General features: G+C 40.8%; 1 protein-coding gene and 1 long non-coding RNA gene across 4 annotated transcripts; one reads left to right on the forward strand and one right to left on the reverse strand.

Annotated features, from left to right (window-relative positions):
* Nucleotides 1–80: 80 nt before the first annotated feature.
* Nucleotides 81–971, reverse strand: LOC122783318. The gene is made up of 2 exons (XR_006362031.1): nt 896–971; nt 81–359 (listed from the first exon to the last, which is right to left on the reverse strand). It is a non-coding gene; the product is annotated as an uncharacterized LOC122783318 (long non-coding RNA).
* An 11,710-nt stretch (nt 972–12,681) lies between these two features.
* Nucleotides 12,682–20,314, forward strand: LOC122782679 (putative E3 ubiquitin-protein ligase UBR7). Of its 3 annotated transcripts, XM_044047128.1 has the most exons (13): nt 12,716–12,755; nt 14,455–15,254; nt 16,001–16,121; nt 16,792–16,925; nt 17,013–17,073; nt 17,180–17,275; nt 17,369–17,422; nt 17,525–17,630; nt 17,913–18,049; nt 18,926–19,135; nt 19,258–19,414; nt 19,545–19,606; nt 19,702–20,314. In XM_044047128.1, exons 3-13 carry the CDS (start codon nt 16,002–16,004, stop codon nt 19,783–19,785), a joined length of 1,221 nt encoding a protein of 406 aa, XP_043903063.1. In that variant the 5' UTR covers nt 12,716–12,755; nt 14,455–15,254; nt 16,001; the 3' UTR covers nt 19,786–20,314. The 3 variants fall into 3 exon arrangements, with proteins under 3 accessions (XP_043903061.1, XP_043903063.1, XP_043903062.1); XM_044047126.1 differs by lacking the exon at nt 14,455–15,254 and having other exon boundaries at nt 12,682–12,755; XM_044047127.1 differs by lacking the exon at nt 12,716–12,755 and having other exon boundaries at nt 14,233–15,254.
* The last annotated feature ends 9 nt before the right edge of the window (nt 20,315–20,323 follow it).

Below are 20,323 nucleotides of genomic sequence, written 5' to 3' on the forward strand. Positions count from 1 at the left end.
TGACAAAAGAAAGTACCCAAATGACCAAATACCCAAATACAAATGGACTAAAGTAGAGCACACATAGATGACATGGCTCAGCATTAGTTTACTTTACTTATTGTGAGTGTCTGATGTTCAAAGGGATGAGTTGAACAGTGTGATGGTCACACTTATCCATGGTCAGGACAGAAATAACAGCATGTTTCATAACATGTAAGGCTCATGGGGAAATGAAGGCCTTTCAGCATTGAGATGAACAAATATTAGACAATATAGACGGACTTACCACCGTCCTCTGTCCCTGCACATGAGACACAAGCTTTGCGCAGCTCCCCTTTGTTTGGCAAATGTTGCATCTCCTCAGCTCAGGGCTCCATCTGTAAAAGTAGTGTTGCTCTATAAGAGAATGTTAACATTTAAAATGAAACTGTATTTCCTATTTTTAACATGGAAAAATATTTAATCCAGAATCAAGTAGTAATGACCTGGATTGCATTTCACTGTCCTAAAATATATGCAGGCTAACTGAAATGAATCAAATCGAATAACACTGTTGACTGTGATTTCTAAACATGAAAAAATATTATTCATCATCAAAACTTTTATCTTAACAATTGTAGAACTGAGTTTTCAAATTAGCAAAGCTGTGTGCAACTTCTCAGAGTCATTTAACGATTAAACAAACAGATAAATACTAATATATAAAGAGCATATAGTTTATCTTATACGTTTCTTGGTTGAAAATGAGACGCCCTGTCTCAATGGTATAACCTGTACATATAACGCTATCATTGCAGCGTGCAGACATTACTGGTTAATAAACCACACTTCATTGATTTCATGTAAACAAATAATGACTATTCATACAGTCTTCAATATCAACATTTGTTGGGCTTTTTTCATCCATTCTTACCCTTCCCTCAGCTGGACCCTTCTCACAATTTCAGCTGCCATTTTTCTTTTATTTGTCCAGCGAGGACATGAACGTTGATTAATTACAAATGTGGAGCTGCTCCTGCACAAACACACACTGATTTAAAAGTTTCCGTGACTTGGTACATTCCACTCCTCCCCTCTGTGTCGATCTATTTGGAATGTTCCACTTCCTTTGTTGGAGGCGGAGCTTCTTCTGCGCAGAGACAGAAACAGCGAGAGGACGAGGAGCAGCGGGAACAAACATGTGGACAAACATGTGAACAAACGTGGTAACTGCAGTTTAAAATGATCCACACATTTCTTAGATTCTCTGTTGACGCTCTGTTCACACCTGCTGTTCACATCCGACCACAGGTGTTCAGGTTACACCTGCTAATGCTAACGTGACGTCACTGCTCCACAGCAAACACACGTGTGTTGTCAATGTGACAGTATGTCGTCAAAACTGTCCAAATATGAACTTTCCGAGTGTAGTATGTCCTCAAAAACGTTTAAATATAAATTGTCCACATATGTCAAAGAATGTTCTTAACATAAACTGTCAATAGACCATTAAAACTGTTCAGAATGAGTATCTAGTCTGGCCAGTAGCAGGTTAGCTGCTGCTAGTGTGACGTCACTGCTCCACATGTAAACACACGTACATGTTTTCAAAAAGTGACTTAGTGTCAAATATGTCATTATGTAGTATGACGTCATACTGTCAACAACTGTCCAAAATGTCCTCGTATAATATGCAGAGGTGGGTAGAGAAGCCAAAAAAATGACTCAAGTAAAAGTACTGTTACTGTAAGATGATAATTACTCAAGTAGAAGTAAAATAAAAGTACTCTAAGAGTAAAAAAGTATGAAAAGTGTGAAAGACGACTCAAGCACTGAGTTTCTCCGGATTTATTTTGGAAATATTCAGAGCAACACAAATAGTACAAAATAGACACAACATAATATAAAACAACAATGTTCAAATGTTAAATAATAATATTCTAAATAAAACAATAAATACGGCCTTTAAAATAGGAAGAGAAATAGATGAATGAAGTAACGACCATCACTTAGCCAAATGGAACGGCGTAAAAGTAACGTTCTTTCGTTTAAATTACAAAAAGATCCAAAAAGTTACTCATGTATTTGTAGTTGCGTAAAAACTATGAACTGTCTAAAAGTGTCCTAGTATAGTATGTCCTAAAAAAAATATCTTTATTATTAGTAAACTGTCAAAAATGTCCAAATATAGTACATCAACAAAAAATGTCACTATACCAATAAACTGTTTAGAATGAGTATCTAGTCTGGCCAGTAGGGGGCAGATTAAGTAAAAAAAACTGTTGAGGAGCAGTGGTTTAGTAGAATTTCAAAATAAAAGTGTCTGTGTTGATATGGATCAATATATAGTTGACAATAAAAAGGTTTTCCTGTGTTTTCCTCACATTTCTTCACTCATTTACTGCAGTGAGCACATTTGAACACTTTAAAGTGGACATATTATTCCCTATTTCCCCCATTAAAATAGTTCCCTGGTGTCCTAATGAACATGTCAGTGACATGCTTTGGTCAAAATACCATAAGGATGAAGCATCATAGCAGTTCAATAACCCTGCTAAACCTGCCCCTTTCAGAACGCTTTCACTCAGCTCCATTTCTCTCCCCCTCCCTCCACTAGTTCTCTGACAATATCAACATGGCAGCGTGCGCAGAAAACAGCGAGCATGCTGTCACAGGAAGAGACGTCCTACATAAGGATCGAGCCGAACAGTGCCCAACTGTAAATCAGTTAAAAACACTTGGGACAGCACCGCTGATCGCCACCGCTGATCACCAGCGGCGCGCGGTGGGCTGAATAAACTGCTGCTGTATGCTACTGTATCAGACCAGTGACTGTGCTCCGGAGACCTCGCCACCGCTGATCGCCAGCGTGGCGCGGCGAGCAGACCGGTGACTGTATGCTCCGGAGCTGGCAATCAGTCACACACAGCAGCTGTTTATGCAGCTCGCCGCTGGCGATCTGCGGTGCTGTCCCTATGTCTTTTTAACTGATTTCCACAGAGAGTGCAGCACCGCTGTTTTCCAATTGTACATGTCATTGCCAACAATGTGTGTGTTTGTACGTCTGTGAAATACGTCCCCTGACTAAATAAGGCAACCGCTGGCCGCAGTCTGATGTGAAGTGGTGCGAACACACAAACACACGTTTGCTGACTTTATCCGGCACATTAGCTTCATATATAAAATCCTCTGAGGCTGGAAGTTTGTGTAAAACACTGTGCTCCACTGTGCAGCCACCAACAGCACACTTGTCCCTCCGCATTGACATAATACCGCTCTTCCTCCCTCGCCTGCACTCTCGCAGGGACAAGGTGGAGCTAAGGTGGAGCTCTCGAAGTAAACTTACTGGTGGGGCGGTAACATTCGTGGTGAAATGCACATGCTGCTGTCATAAGCGCAGGGAATTCAACAACGAATGTTTTGTCGCCTATACTTACACTAAGGGGGACCACGAAAACATGACTGAGTATTCTTTTTCCACACTTTGGCTACTGGTAGGGCCTCCAGAGTCCCAAATATAAGTATTAAAATGGTTAAAAAGTTGATTTTGCATAATATGTCCTCTTTAAAGTGGACACTGCTTTGTCTCATCATGTCCTCTGACTGCAGACCTGCGAACAGCTGCCGTTAAAGGCACAGTTCATGTGTTTTCAAGTGATTCCATTCACAGTCGTCACTAAATACATCAGAATCCTCTGTTAAATATTGAGATTTTACAAATGTTTTCAGGATTTTTAAAGTCTTTGTAACTGATCTACAACTTTGTTTGGAGCAGGACCAGAACCAGGAGCCAGGAGCCAGGACCAGGACCAGGAGGAGGACGAGGAGCAGCGGGGACAGGTGTGTGGTAACTGCTGCTTAAAAATGATCCGCACATTTCTTAGATGTTCTGTTGACACTCTGTTCACACCTGCTGTTAACATCCGACCTGAGGGATCTGATCACAGGTGTTCAGATTACACCTGCTAATGCTAATGCTAATGTGACGTCACTGCTCCACATGTAAACACACACACCTTTCATTTCTCTTTCTTTATTAAAAGGAACAAAGAAACCGGAAAATGTTCAACATTTGTAATAAAACAAAAAACAATTCATCGATTATTAAAGTATTTGACAATTAATTTAGTAATGGTTTAATTATGCAGTAATCGTTGCATGTCTACTTGTTTTATATTTTTTTAAATAATCATCAGAGACACCATGATGCGATTTATCGTGATATTTGCGATATACTGAGACAACAGCGCTCGTGAAAGTGAGCACTTGGCACCATCTAGTGGACTGAAATGTTCATTTATTTAGTTAATTCTTAATGACGTCTATTTGTAACGTCAGTTAAAAAAAAATATACACTAAAAAAAAGAATACGCCATATTTCACTGTATTAGTTTTTCTTCTAATAATTATCTCAAACAGCGTCACATCCTGTGTGTAACCGTAGCAACCACAACAACATTAGCTGGAAAAGTCGCACTATTGTATGGACGCAGTTTTACGTTGGAGACGCATCAGAGACTCGTCGCATTTACACTTGTGTTTAGCACATTTTCTGGAGCAAACCATCACTCTTTCACCTGTGATTTCATCCCCTCACACGGACGTTAACAGCACTTGTCAACAGAGCCTCTGTTTAATGTGTTCACATCATTTTTACATTGTTAACAAGTGAGAACTGTGGACGAGTCAAAGTGGCAACATTCAGTCAATATATACACCATCAAATAATGACTCACATGTGTCTCACATTTATTCATTCATTCACATTGGAATTAAATACAGAAATGTCTCATTGTTAAATGTGTCATTCATTCATTCATTCAAATACTCAATTCATTTAATGTGAAAACAACAACATATAGAATTTGTTGTTGTTGATTTGATGTTGATTTTGACACAAAAAATCAATTCATCATGTAACACACGACCATGACATCATTCATTATATAGTCAAGTCATTCTATATGTTGTTTTTACATCAAATGAACTTGGTATTTGAATGAATGAATGAATGACGCATTTAATAATGAGGCATTTATGTATTTAATTCCAATGTGAATGAATGAATGTGAGACACATTCATTATTTAATGGTGTATTTATTGATTGAATGTTGCCACTTTGACTCGTCCACAGTTTTCACTTGTTAACAATGTAAAATGAAGTGAACACGTTAATCACACAGAAGTCTCATTCATGTGCTCATCATTTTTTAAGCAGCAGTTACTGGACACCTGGACCCAACTGTGTGGTCAACAGTCCTGGGAGTGAACCCCTATCATTTTTTTGTGTGTCTTTATAGCTTTTTTTTGGCCAAAAATGTGAAATAAAATGGTATAACCCCCTGCTGTCATCTGTACCGGGGGCCGGGGGAGCACAGCCCAGCCCCAGCCCCAGCCCCCCACCACACAATCGCAGTGAGAGCACGCAGTTTGGCCCCGGCGCCGGGGCCAAGTGTTCGGAGCATGCTGGATTTGAACCAGCCACAGCCGGACTGGCACAACCTTGCGGTTGCGAACCAACCCACCACGCCACAAACCCTTCTGCGCTTTGGGAAGGAGCTCCGGGCGTGTTTGAGTCCTCACTTTGGCTGTGGAACCTTAAACCTTGACCTATAAAGGAATTGAACCGTCAACATCAGGACTGAAAGGCTGCTCTCTAACCAGCTGAGCTAACTGTCCACGCTCTACCTCAGGTTTTCTCACACCTATTCACTCTCTGTGTAGAATATTGGGCTTAAAAAGTTGCTTCATCTAAGATTTGAACCCCTGACCTCAGGAACTCCAGTCTTTGTCTGAACCACGTGAGCTATTTGTCCTCACACACTACTTCTTCAACGTTGGACGACTTTCAATAACAGATGAGCACAAACATGACTTCAGAAAGACCTGACTGATGAAGTATTTAAGGATACATGTCCTCCAAAACGGGCCAAACAGTTGGTGTAGTGGTTAGTGCTCTTGCCTTAGAAACAAGAAGACCTGGGTTCGAGACCCAGTTGGAACAACGATCTTTGTGGAGTTTTTCATGTTCTCCCCCCGTGTGAGAATGTGGCTTTTCTCCACATTCTCTGGCTTCCTCCCACCACTTTGTCGTGGGGGCTGCTGTGCCAAGCTCAACTGTCATAGTGTCGTAGGCGGTGTTCACCCTGGACTGTTGGCCAGTCCAATCAAAACATGCAATATGGTCATGAGGTAAATTTCCACTTCAGGTAAGATTCGAACCCCTGACCATAGGAACGACAGTCCTTGTCTGAACCATGTGAGCTAGTTGTCCTTGTATGCTCTTCCGTCCAATTTGGAAGTCTTTCAATAATAGAACTCATGACGTCACAGAACTCAGCCTTATGAAATATTTAAGAACATCTGTCCCTCATCATGGGCAGCGTGGTTGGTGTAGTGGTTAGTGCTCTTGCCTTTGAAACAAGAAGACCTCGGTTCGAGACCCGTATGGAACAAACATCTTTCTGGAGTTTTTCATGTTCTCCCCATGTGTGCGCGGCTTTTCTCCGGGTTCTCTGGCTTCCTCCCACAGTCCATCAATCGTCAACCACTTTGTCCTCCACTGCAAGGTCGTGGGGGCTGCTGTGTCAAGCTCAGCTGTCATGGGGTCATCGGCGGGGTTCACCCCGGACTGTTTGCCAGTCCATTCAAAACAAGCAATACAGTAATGAGGTAAACATTCACTTCAGGTAAGATTCGAACCCCTGACCATAGGAACGCCAGTCCTTGTCCGAGCCATGTGAGCTAGTTGTCCTTGTATGCTTTTTCATCCAATTTGGAAGCCTTTCAATAATAGCACTCATGACTTCAAAAAAATGTGAGACTGATGAAATATTTAAGAACGTCTGTCCCTCATCATGGACAGCATGGTTGGTGTAGTGGTTAGTGCTCTTGCCTTTGAAACAGTAAGACCTCGGTTCGAGACCCATGTGGAACGAGCATCTTCCTCAAGGTTTTTCATGTTCTCTCCGTGTGTGCGCAGGTTTTCTTCGGGTTCTCTGGCTTCCTCCCACAGTCCATCAATCGTCTACCACTTTGTCCTCCACTGGAGGGTCGTGGTGGCTGCTGTGCCAAGCTCAGCTGTCATGGGGTCATTGGCGGGGTTCACCCTGGACTGTTTGCCAGTCCATTCAAAACAAGCAATACAGTGAACATTCACTTCAGGTAAGATTCGAACCCCTGACCATAGGAACAACAGTCCTTGTCCGAACCATGTGAGCTAGTTGTCCTTGTATGCTTTTTCATCCGATTTGGAAGTCTTTCAATAATAGAACTCATGACGTCATAGACCTCAGCCTTATGAAATATTTAACAACGTCTGTCCCTCAACGTGGACAGTGTGGTTGGTGTAGTGGTTAGTGCTCTTGCCTTTGAAACAAGAAGACCTCGGTTCGAGACCCATATGAAACGAGCTTCTTTCTCGAGTTTTCCATGTTCTCTCCGCGTGTGCGCGGCTTTTCTCCGGGTTCTCTGGCTTCCTCCCACAGTCCATCAATCATCTACCACTTTGTCCTCCACTGGAGGGTCGTGGGGGCTGCTGTGCCAAGCTCAGCTGTCATAGGGTCATAGGCGGGCTTCACCCTGGACTGTAGAGAGAAAATCCACGCACACAGAGGGAGAACATGAAAAACTCCAGAAAGATCTGTGTTGCAAACAGGTCTCGAACCCAAGTCTTCTCCCTGCCAAGTCAAGAGCACTAACCACTACACCAACCACGCTGTCCATGATGAGGGACAGACGTTCTTAAATATTTCATCAGTCTCACGTTTTTTTGAAGTCATGAGTGCTATTATTGAAAGGCTTCCAAATTGGGTAAAAAAGCATACAAGGACAACTAGCTCACATGGTTCGGACAAGGACTGGCGTTCCTATGGTCAGGGGTTCGAATCTTACCTGAAGTGAATGTTTACCTCATTACTGTATTGCTTGTTTTGAATGGACTGGCAAACAGTCCAGGGTGAACCCCGCCGATGACCGCATGACAGCTGAGCTTGACACAGCAACCCCCACGACCTTCCAGTGGAGGACAAAGTGGTAGACGATTGATGGACTGTGGAAGGAAGCCAGAGAACCCGGAGAAAAGCCGTGCACACACGGGGAGAACATGAAAAACTCCAGAAAGATGCTCGTTCCACATGGGTCTCGAACCGAGGTCTTCTTGTTTCAAAGGCAAGAGCACTAACCACTACACCAACCACACTGTCCATGTTGAGGGACAGACATTGTTGAATATTTCATAAGGCTGAGGTCTGTGATGTCATGGGTTCTATTATTGAAAGACTTCCAAATTGGACAATAAAGCGTACAAGGACAACTAGCTCACGTGCTTCGGACAAGGACTGTCGTTCCTATGGTCAGGGGTTCGAATCTTACCTGAAGTGAATGTTTACTGTATTGCTTGTTTTGAATGGAGTGGCAAACAGTCCAGGGTGAACCCCGCCGATGACCCCATGAAAGCTGAGCTTGGCACAGCAGCCCCCACGACCTTGCAGTGGAGGACAAAGTGGTAGATGATTGATGGACTGTGGGAGGAAGCCAGAGAACCCGTAGAAAAGCGGCGCACACACGGGGAGAACATGAAAAACTCCAGGAAGATGCGCGTTCCACATGGGTCTCGAACCGAGGTCTTCTTGTTTCAAAGGCAAGAGGACTAACCACTACACCAACCATACTGTCCATGATGAGGGACAGACGTTCTTAAATATTTCATCAGTCTCACGTTTTTTTGAAGTCATGAGTGCTATTATTGAAAGGCTTCCAAATTGGATGAAAAAGCATGCAAGGACAACTAGCTCACATGGTTCGGACAAGGACTGGCGTTCCTATGGTCAGGGGTTCGAATCTTACCTGAAGTTAATATCTACCTCATTATTGTATTGCTTGTTTTGAATGGACTGGCAAACAGTCCAGGGTGAACCCCGCCGATGACCCCATGACAGCTGAGCTTGACACAGCAACCCCCACGACCTTCCAGTGGAGGACAAAGTGGTTGACGATTGATGGACTGTGGGAGGAAGCCAGACAACCCGGAGAAAAGCCGTGCACACATGGGGAGAACATGAAAAACTCCAGAAAGATGCTTGTTCCATACGGGTCTTGAACCGAGGTCTTGTTGTTTCGAAGGCAAGAGCACTAACCACTACACCAACCACGCTGACCATGATGAGGGACAGATGTTGTTAAATATTTCATAAGGCTGAGTTCTGTGACGTCATGAGTTCTATTATTGAAAGACTTCCAAATTGGATGAAAGAGCATACAAGGACAACTAGCTCACATGGTTCAGACAAGGACTGTCGTTGCTATGGTCAGGGGTTCGAATCTTACCTGAAGTGGAAATTTACCTCATGACTGTATTGCATGTTTTGATTGGACTGGCCAACAGTCCAGGGTGAACACCGCCTACGACCCTATGACAGTTGAGCTTGGCACAGCAGTCCCCACGACAAAGTGGTGGGAGGAAGCCAGAGAATGTGGAGAAAAGCCACATTCTCACACGGGGGGAGAACATGAAAAACTCCACAAAGATCCTTGTTCCAACTGGGTCTCGAACCCAGGTCTTCTTGTTTCTAAGGCAAGAGCACTAACCACTACACCAACTGTTTGGCCCATTTTGGAGGACATGTATCCTTAAATACTTCATCAGTCTGAGGTCTTTCTGAAGTCATGTTTGTTCTCATCTGTTATTGAAAGTCGTCCAACGTTGAAGAAGAAGTGTGTGAGGACAAATAGCTCACGTGGTTCAGACAAAGACTGGAGTTCCTGAGGTCAGGGGTTCAAATCTTAGATGAAGCAACTTTTTAAGCCCAATATTCTACACAGAGAGTGAATAGGTGTGAGAAAACCTGAGGAAGAGCGTGGACAGTTAGCTCAGCTGGTTAGAGAGCAGCCTTTCAGTCCTGATGTTGACGGTTCAATTCCTTTATAGGTCAAGATTTAAGGTTCCACAGCCAAAGTGAGGACTCAAAAACGCCCGGAGCTCCTTCCCAAAGCGCAGAAGGGTTTGTGGCGTGGTGGGTTGGTTCGCAACCGCAAGGTTGTGCCAGTCCGGCTGTGGCTGGTTCAAATCCAGCATGCTCCGAACACTTGGCCCCGGGGCCAAACTGCGCGCTCTCACTGCGATTGTGTGGTGGGGGGCTGGGGCTGGGCTGTGCTCCCCCGGCCCCCGGTACAGATGACAGCAGGGGGTTATACCATTTTATTTCACATTTTTGGCCAAAAAAAAGCCATAAAGACACACAAAAAAATGATAGGGGTTCACTCCCAGGACTGTTGACCACACAGTTGGGTCCAGGTGTCCAGTAACTGCTGCTTAAAAAATGATGAGCACATGAATGAGACTTCTGTGTGATTAACGTGTTCACTTCATTTTTACATTGTTAACAAGTGAAAACTGTGGACGAGTCAAAGTGGCAACATTCAATCAATAAATACACCATTAAATAATGACTCACATGTGTCTCACATTCATTCACATTGGAATTAAATACATAAATGTCTCATTATTAAATGCGTCATTCATTCATTCATTCAAATACCAAGTTCATTAGATGTAAATACAACATATAGAATGATTTGACTACATAATGAATGATGTCATGGTCGTGTGTTGCATGATGAATTGATTTTTTGTGTCAAAATCAACCTCAAATCAATTGATGATGCAACACAGGACCATGACATCATTCATTCAATAGTCAAGTCATTCTGTATGTTGTTGTTTTCATATTAAATGAATTGAGTATTTGAATGAATGAATGAATGACACATTTAACAATGAGACATTTCTGTATTTAATTCCAATGTGAATGAATGTGAGACACATGTGAGTCATTATTTGATGGTGTATATATTGACTGAATGTTGCCACTTTGACTCGTCCACAGTTCTCACTTGTTAACAATGTAAAAATGATGTGAACACATTAAACAGAGGTTCTGTTGACAAGTGCTGTTAACGTCCGTGTGAGGGGATGAAATCACAGGTGAAAGAGTGATGGTTTGCTCCAGAAAATGTGCTAAACACAAGTGTAAATGCGACGAGTCTCTGATGCGTCTCCAACGTAAAACTGCGTCCATACAATAGTGCGACTTTTCCAGCTAATGTTGTTGTGGTTGCTACGGTTACACAGGATGTGACGCTGTTTGAGATAATTATTAGTAGAAAAACTAATACAGTGAAATATGGCGTATTCTTTTTTTTTGTGTATTTTTTTTTTTTACTGATGTTACAAATAAACGTCATTAAGAATTATCCAAATAAATGAACATTTCAGTCCACTAGATGGTGCCAAGTGCTCACTTTCACGAGCGCTGTTGTCTCAGTATATCGCAAATGTCAAGATAAATCGCATCATGGTGTCTCTGATGATTATTTAAAAAAATATAAAACAAGTAGACATGCAACGATTACTGCACAATTAAACCATTACTAAATTAATTGTCAAATACTTTAATAATCGATGAATTGTTTTTTGTTTTATTACAAATGTTGAACATTTTCCAGTTTCTTTGTTCCTTTTAATAAAGAAAGAAATGAAAGGTGTGTGTGTTTACATGTGGAGCAGTGACGTCACATTAGCATTAGCATTAGCAGATGTAATCTGAACACCTGTGATCAGATCCCTCAGGTCGGATGTTAACAGCAGGTGTGAACAGAGCGTCAACAGAACATCTAAGAAATGTGCGGATCATTTTTAAGCAGCAGTTACCACACACCTGTCCCCGCTGCTCCTCGTCCTCCTCCTGGTCCTGGTCCTGGCTCCTGGCTCTTGGCTCCTGGGTCCTGGTCCTGGTCCTGCTCCAAACAAAGTTGTAGATCAGTTACAAAGACTTTAAAAATCCTGAAAACATTTGTAAAATCTCAATATTTAACAGAGGATTCTGATGTATTTAGTGAGGACTGTGAATGACTTGAAAACACATGAACTGTGCCTTTAACGGCAGCTGTTTGAAGGTTTGCAGTCAGAGGACATGATGAGACAAAGCAGTGTCCACTTTAAAGTGTTCAAATGTGCTCACTGCAGTAAATGAGTGAAGAAATGTGAGGAAAACACAGGAAAACCTTTTTATTGTCAACTATATATTGATCCATATCAACACAGACACTTTTATTTTGAAATTCTACTAAACCACTGCTCCTCAACAGTTTTTTTTACTTAATCTGCCCCCTACTGGCCAGACTAGATACTCATTCTGAACAGTTTTAATGGTCTATTGACAGTTTGTGTTGAGGACATTCTTTGACATATGTGGACAATTTATATTTAAACGTTTTTGAGGACATACTACACTCGGAAAGTTCATATTTGGACAGTTTTGACGACATACTGTCACATTGACAACACACGTGTGTTTGCTGTGGAGCAGTGACGTCACGTTAGCATTAGCAGGTGTAACCTGAACACCTGTGGTCGGATGTGAACAGCAGGTGTGAACAGAGCGTCAACAGAGAATCTAAGAAATGTGTGGATCATTTTAAACTGCAGTTACCACGTTTGTTCACATGTTTGTCCACATGTTTGTTCCCGCTGCTCCTCGTCCTCTCGCTGTTTCTGTCTCTGCGCAGAAGAAGCTCCGCCTCCAACAAAGGAAGTGGAACATTCCAAATAGATCGACACAGAGGGGAGGAGTGGAATGTACCAAGTCACGGAAACTACATAAAGGCTTTAAAGCAGTGTGTGTTTGTGCAGGAGCAGCTCCACATTTGTAATTAATCAACGTTCATGTCCTCGCTGGACAAATAAAAGAAAAATGGCAGCTGAAATTGTGAGAAGGGTCCAGCTGATGGAAGGGTAAGAATGGATAAAAAAAACCCAACAAATGTTGATATTGAACACTGTATGAATAGTCATTATTTGTTTACATGAAATCAATGAAGTGTGGTTTATTAACCAGTAATGTCTGCAGTATTTTATTTTCACTGTTGTTGAGAAAAAGTTTCAAGATTCCTGCATTTTTCTTAGATGCCCCTGATAATAGTGATTGTTCTTTGAACCTCTTCATGAAGAAGTAATGGAACAATTTCAAAAATGTATTGTTTTGTTTGTTTCTTGAAACTTCTGAATCACTTTTCCTGTCTGTCTGACTATATTGTATAAATGTGATAATTATATAAACATGATAATTATATAAATGTGATACTATATTGTATAAACGTGATAATTGTATAAACGTGATACTAAATTGTATAAACGTGATAATTATATAAAAGCGATAATTATATAAACGTGATACTATATTGTATAAACGTGATAATTATATAAAAGTGATACTATATCGTATAAACGTGATACTATATTGTATAAATGTGATAATTATATAAACGTGATAATTATATAAATGTGATATTTATAAATGTGATACTATATTGTATCAACGTGATCATTATATGAACATGATACTATATTGTATAAACGTGATGAATTATATATAATTGATACTATATTGTATAAATTGATGATTATATAAACGTGATACTATATTGTATAAAGCGGATAATTGTATATAAGCGTGATACTATATTGTATATAAATTGTATAATTATATAAAAGTGATAATTATATAGCGGATACTATATTGTATAAACATGATAATTATATAAACGTGATACTAGATTGTATAAACGTGATAATTATATAAAAGTGATAATTATATAAACGTGATACTATATTGTATAAACATGATACTATATTGTATAAATTCTGATAATTATATAAACTTGATACTATATTGTATAAACGTGATAATTGTATAAACATGATACTATATTGTATAAACGTGATAATTATATAAACATGATAATTATATAAACGTGATACTATATTGAATAAACGTGACACTATATTGTATAAATGTGATAATTATATAAACTTGATACTATATTGTATAAACGTGATAATTGTATAAACATGATACTATATTGTATAAACATGATAATTATATAAACGTGATACTAGATTGTATAAACGTGATAATTATATAAAAGTGATAATTATATAACGTGATAATTATATAAACGTGATACTATATTGTATAAACGTGATAATTATATAAAAGTGATAATTATATAAACATGATACTATATTGTATAAACGTGATAATTATATAAACGTGATACTATATTGTATAAACGTGATAATTATATAAACGTGATACTATATTGTATAAATGTAATAATTATATAAACGTGATACTATATTGTATAAACGTGTTAATTATATAAACGTGATAATTATATAAATGTGATACTATAATGTATTAACGTGATAGCTACAGTGATAATTAACTGTAGCTGCAGTTGGTTCAGTTTGCTGGTCTATCTGACCGTGGTTTGGTTTCAACAGAATCCCTCATTTTTCCACTTCTTAATCAGCGTTTGAACACTGCTCAATTCCTTGGATATCTTTTTATACCCCTTTCCTGTTTTATGCAGTTCAATTACCTTTTCTCGCAGATCCTTTGACAATTCCTTTGCTGTTCCCCATGACTCAGAATCCAGAAACATGCATGAAAGATGCAACGGTCTGTCGGAAGCCCAGAAACTCACTGACCTTTTATACACACACACACAAATTACAAACAAACAGGTCACAGGTGAGCATGGGAACCTTGATTAGCCATTCAAACCTGTTTGTGTCAACTTTTGTGCATGTTATCAGGTCAAAGTCACTGAGGTATGTAAACTTTTGATCAGGGTCATTTGGGTACTTTCTTTTGTCATTTTGATTTAAAAAGAGTAAACACAGCTGTTTGCCAATAAATAGCTTCACCCAACCATTAACCATGAGTAGAAGAAAGGTTTTTGTGTTATCATTCATATTCTCTGAACAATGGCCAAGAAATCATAAATTCTCCCAGGGTATGTAAACTTATGAGCACAAGTGTATATAACAGGCTTCCATAGAATAGCAGAAAGTCAGGGAATCAGTTCTTGAAGATGTCTGTATACTGTACAGTACATTTCTTTCATAAGACCTCACTGTTCAAAATTTGAGAACCTCAGTTTTATATTATTTTGATTTCAGGCCTATATTATTTAGACAATATTTGTTATTTGATTACATGAGACCATTCTGAATCATTCACTCATGTCCCTCATGTGAAGTATAATGTTTATCCATATAAATACAATAAATAGTAAACAGGACGATTCCGAACACTCAAAAAAATGACCATGTTTTGAAATACCAGAACAAAACAAACCAGTCAAAAGAAAGGTAAACAAAAGCACAGACACTGCTGGAGGCTGTGGGGAGCACAGTTCTTCTCTGGACCATCTACCATCAGCACAGGTTTGTTTGTTTTCACTTACTTTTGTAAAAATGTTGTATTTAACAGCACAGATATCAGTTTCTGTTTATCTTATCTTCCAATTGTTACAAAATGTTGTTATAAAGAGTGGTAAATAATTCAAGCTGTTTTTTTTTATTATTAGAACCTTCAATGAACTCATTACTCATTGAAAGTTTCTGAATAATGGTTCCCAAAATGAATCAATAGATCATTCTGAACAATAATTAATAGTTTTAATGTTGCCATAGTTTAAAAAACATAATTTAAAGTATTTTAACATAAGGTTAAGAGAAAAACCTCTATTGTTTCTTAAACGCTGACATTTTAACAGGGATTTTTTAAAATCAATATTATAATTGCACATAATAAAAAAAACTAATGCCATCTAGTCTGGACAATATATATATTGAGGTATAATATTCCAAATTGATGTGTGTTTTTTTGAAAAGTTGCTTTATCCAATTAATTTTGAACATTTTATTTAAAGTGTGAAAATCCAGAGCGCTAAGGCCACCATTTTTATAGGAATTGACAACAACAGTCTTCTTCAAATAAAACATTCTCTACCTCCTGAAGTGCAGCAGCTTCCTTGTTGTGTTGATCGATTTCAATGACCCTGCGTCACTTCCGCCACGTGGTCTTGGCGCAAACTCCCGCCCGGAACACGGGCACAGACACACTGGTTTGTCAACATTGCCTCGCTGCGGATTCTTTGTGTTTTTCTTTGAACATTTTTGTCCTCCAGAATGGCAGAAAACAAAGCGGACTCGTGCGTCCTCGACGATGTTGTTGTCAGCGAGGAGGAGATGGAGAGAGCTCTGTGTGTTCTGAGTGGAAGCGACGCGCAAAACTGCTCCTATTCCCGGGTAAGACGAACCCCCCTGCACTGCGCCACCATCACATCACCTTCCTCACCCATTCAACCCTGGTTTCACCTCAAATACAAGTGCTGCACTTTTATCTATGGCAATGTTTCCCATATATATGTATCTTTATATAGATACACACATGTCCCTTATTACTTTCTGTTGTGAAATTATATAATTACATACCACCGCAGTATTTCTGTAAAACTTTGAACAAAAACAAGGGCAATCCCATAAAACAACATACACATAAAAAATTGTACCAATAAATATCAAATTTGATATTTCATTGATGCATAATCATAATATGAAGATAATAAATAGTACTTTTGGATTGATATTGCCCTCCAATGACAATAGTGGTAAATAATAATAACGTTGAGGAGGATATTTTTACGATATGGATCCATTAAAGCAGATTTAGCAGTACGTGGCACGTGTCATCAACGATTAGAAGAGAAAAACATTATAGGACACAATCGATACTCCTCTTCTATCACTTTAGCCTCCACATGAGGGTCACAGAGTGTCAATCTCAGCTGACATGGGGCAAAAGGCGGCGTACACCCTGGTCAGTTTGTCAGTACATCACAGGGCTACAGACAAGCAACCGTCCACTTTCACTTTCAATGAATAATTCAAATTGAGTGTATTCGTTTTGTCGTTGCAGGGTTATGTGAAGAGACAGGCCGTGTTTGCCTGCAACACTTGCACTCCCAGTGCAGCAGAGCCTGCTGGGATTTGTCTGGCCTGTGCCAATAAATGCCACGACGGACACGATATTTTTGAACTGTATACGAAAAGGTATTTAAGGATGCGGAACTCTCCATGTTGTACTGACGATAACACAAATGAGTCGCTGAAGTCTCTGTTTTCTGTCTCCTTGTGTAGAAACTTTCGCTGTGACTGTGGAAATAGCAAGTTTGGGGATTTCCAGTGCCAGCTGACAACTGTGAGTCCTCCGACTGCTTTCGTAGCCTCGAGCTGAATATGAGTCACGCAGCGCGTACACACTGCGCCGTCTGTTGTCAGAGTCATTCCTCCTGTTGTCTTCACAGGCCAAAGACGCCGAAAACGCCAGAAATCACTACAGTCACAACTTCAGGGGCCTCTACTGCACGTGTGACCGGCCGTACCCAGACGTAGACGACCGGGTATAGCTTTGAGTCACATATTTCTCATGCATACAATTCCATTTGTTTTGTTTGTTTACGTTGTCTCATCTGCGTGTGCGCATTATCCGACAGGAGGATGACGAAATGATCCAGTGTGTCATCTGTGAGGACTGGTTTCATAGCAGGGTGAGCACATGGCAGATTATCGCAAAGATAAAAAAGAAAAGAAAAAAGCACTTCCTTCTTTGTGATTCACATTTGAACTCCAGTCCCTTTTGTCTTCTGCAGCACCTGGGCTGCCCTGTAGTGGAACCTGAGGAGCTGCAAGAGATGGTGTGTGAGGCGTGCATGAACAGGACTCCCTCCTTATGGACATACGCTGCTCACTTTGCAGGTAACTGACTCTCCTGTGCTGTCATTTGGCTTTCTGTGGTCAAATTTAGCCACTCCTAAATATGAAAGTGCGCCGATATTCTCTCATTCCCCTTAAACGGTCCAAACCAAGCAGTCCTATTTCTGGTTTTCAAAATAAAGTTCTATTGAACGCGAACACAATGCACTGAAAAGTTAACTTATAACATCAGGAAAGTGTATTGTATATAGGGGAGCTATAGTCTTGTTTTTATATTGTCTAATACAATTTAGAGAAAAATAAATTCTACTTCTTTCCCTCCAGTGCCACCAGTTATCAGCGTCAGTCGTCCAGAGAAGGAGGTGGAGGTGGAGGAGGAGGAACAGGGTGAAACGGAAGAAGCCCATGAGTGCAGTCAGAGTGCGGATGAGGAACCGTCAACCAGTGATGCAAAGCGGGAGGTGAGAACCGGTGCTTCAGAGGGACACGCACTTACCATTACTTTACATACGGGAAAACGTGTGTGGTCAGTCGTGAAGAGATATGTCCGCATGGAGCGTTTGCCATAATGAGAGGGGAAAAAAAAACATAAAGAGTTAAACTGAGCTCACAGAGGATTTTTATAAAGCTTAAATTCAGTAATGAAGAAGTCAGTGTTACAAATAGCACATAGCCGATGGCCACACATACTATAAACACATATTATATATTTAAGGGAGATCATTCTCATTCAGCACTCATCAGCGTTTTCCTCGAGGAAGAGAGAGTTCAGTCTTAGGACATTACATCGGCATTTAACAATTCATTTATGTCATTTTAAATTATATAAATCAAGTAGCGAAGCGGTGGCGTTTAATAATTTGGGTCTCAAGAGAGAAATGTGGTCACATGATCTAAGACGAGATCAAGATGTCAAACTTGGCCAATAAAGTTGATCCTGATAACTGCAATGATTTGCGGCTGTGTTTTTACTGCCAATTGTCTGCCACTAGGTGGGGCTGGAGTGTAAAGATGAGCTCACGGGCCACAGAGAAGCCTCCAGCTCATGTTATTGTGCCCTCCCCTCCTCTCGAGTCTGAGCAATTAGACGAGGAATGACCCAAGAGGCACTGCTTCTCTTGCTCTGCGCACAGCTATTGGCCGGGCTTCACAGGACAGATTACTGTAAACTGGTGATTTTCGTCGCCCCAATCACTTCACTGTCTCTGTCGCCCCCTGAGACTTCCCCAGATGAGTCTGCACTGTGCTGCCCGAGACGCCGGTTGTTATTGTCTGTCCCCGCTGCCAGGATAACACAGTAACTCACTCTCTGTCCGCCGTCTCATTAACATCAACAGGAAGTGGCGGACCGGAGTTCACCTTGTAAACGGACCCACGAGCAAATGACGGGTGGCGCCGCCGGCGCCGCCGCCGCGAAGGCCGTGAGCAAGAGTGTGGCCTGCAGGCTAAAGGAGCTCCAGGTCCAGGGACTTAAGAGGCCAAGACAGGGAGCAGTGTTCTGGCCTTACAGCTGGCGCTCTGAGCTTTGCACCTGCACAAACTGCAAGGTGGGTTACGAGTAATCTAGGCTTTGGCAAAGGTCACCACAATGTCACTCGCCTGTGTTTGTTTTCCACATTGACCCTGCTCAGTGTAAGATTATCTATGGGGAGTATTTTTTTGTGCACAGAGGACGTACGTGGCCGCCGAGGTGCAGTTTCTTATGGATCAGTCCGACACCATTCTGGCCTACGAGAATAAAGGTTTGGAAGAGCCATTTGGGCAGCACCCACTCGTGGCACTGATGAGCTCCATGGACCGCGTGCAGCAGCTGGAGATCATTTACGGTGAGCGCGCGGGGGGGGGAGATGTGAGGTCAGCGTCGCCACTGGGATGTAATCATATGACACGAAATTTAAAAAGGGGGAGATTATTGAGATTTGATAAAGACTAATTAATCACATGTTCTTCCCACAGGTTTCAACGAGCTGACAACTTCAATTTATGCCCTCATTGATCAGTGTGCTGCTGAAGGAAAGGTTAGAAATGCGGATTCTATCTTGATGTATACAGTATTAACTTCTTTTCTCTTTTTTAAAAACATTTTTTCTCACTTCTTCCCCGTTTCTATCAGACAATCACATATGAAGCGGTCCATCAGTTCTTCGAGGAACTGCGCGCCAGAAAAAGAAGCAGAATGAATGCTGGGTACCAGTAACGGGGAGGCCACGCTGCTGCCATCATATGCAAGGTTCATGTGGTGCTTACAAATGAATGTGCCATATGCAAGATGACTCTTAGAACAGGGGGCTTTTTGCTGCAACTTCTTGAACTTGAATAATTAGCACAAAGGGAACTGGAAAAAAAAAAAAGATACTTCTAGCTCTCTTTACTGGAGGGTAAGGATTTTGAGTTTTGTTGCAGGTTTTTGAGGTCCATGAACGGTGATGCCTTAAACTTGTTTATGATGAAAATGTGCATCGATATATCTTTAGGAACTAAAGCAATGTTGTTTCTGCAATATGCTTTAAATAGTCTTGCTATGACACTGTTCATTTTTGTGAACATGTTCAGCCATTTTGACTGGGATATTTACTGTATGTGTATATATACACCAGTGTGTGTGTTTACATTGAATGTTTTCCGACGGTTGACAGACTTGATTGTAAAAACGATGGGAGCTTAATTTTGTGTGTTGTGAACTCATAATTCCTAATAAAGTTACCACATCTGCAGTGCACAAACTACCCAAAATG

The sequence above is a fragment of the Solea senegalensis genome, linkage group LG16, assembly GCF_019176455.1.
Source record: "Solea senegalensis isolate Sse05_10M linkage group LG16, IFAPA_SoseM_1, whole genome shotgun sequence".
Taxonomy (NCBI): Eukaryota; Metazoa; Chordata; class Actinopteri; order Pleuronectiformes; family Soleidae; genus Solea; species Solea senegalensis.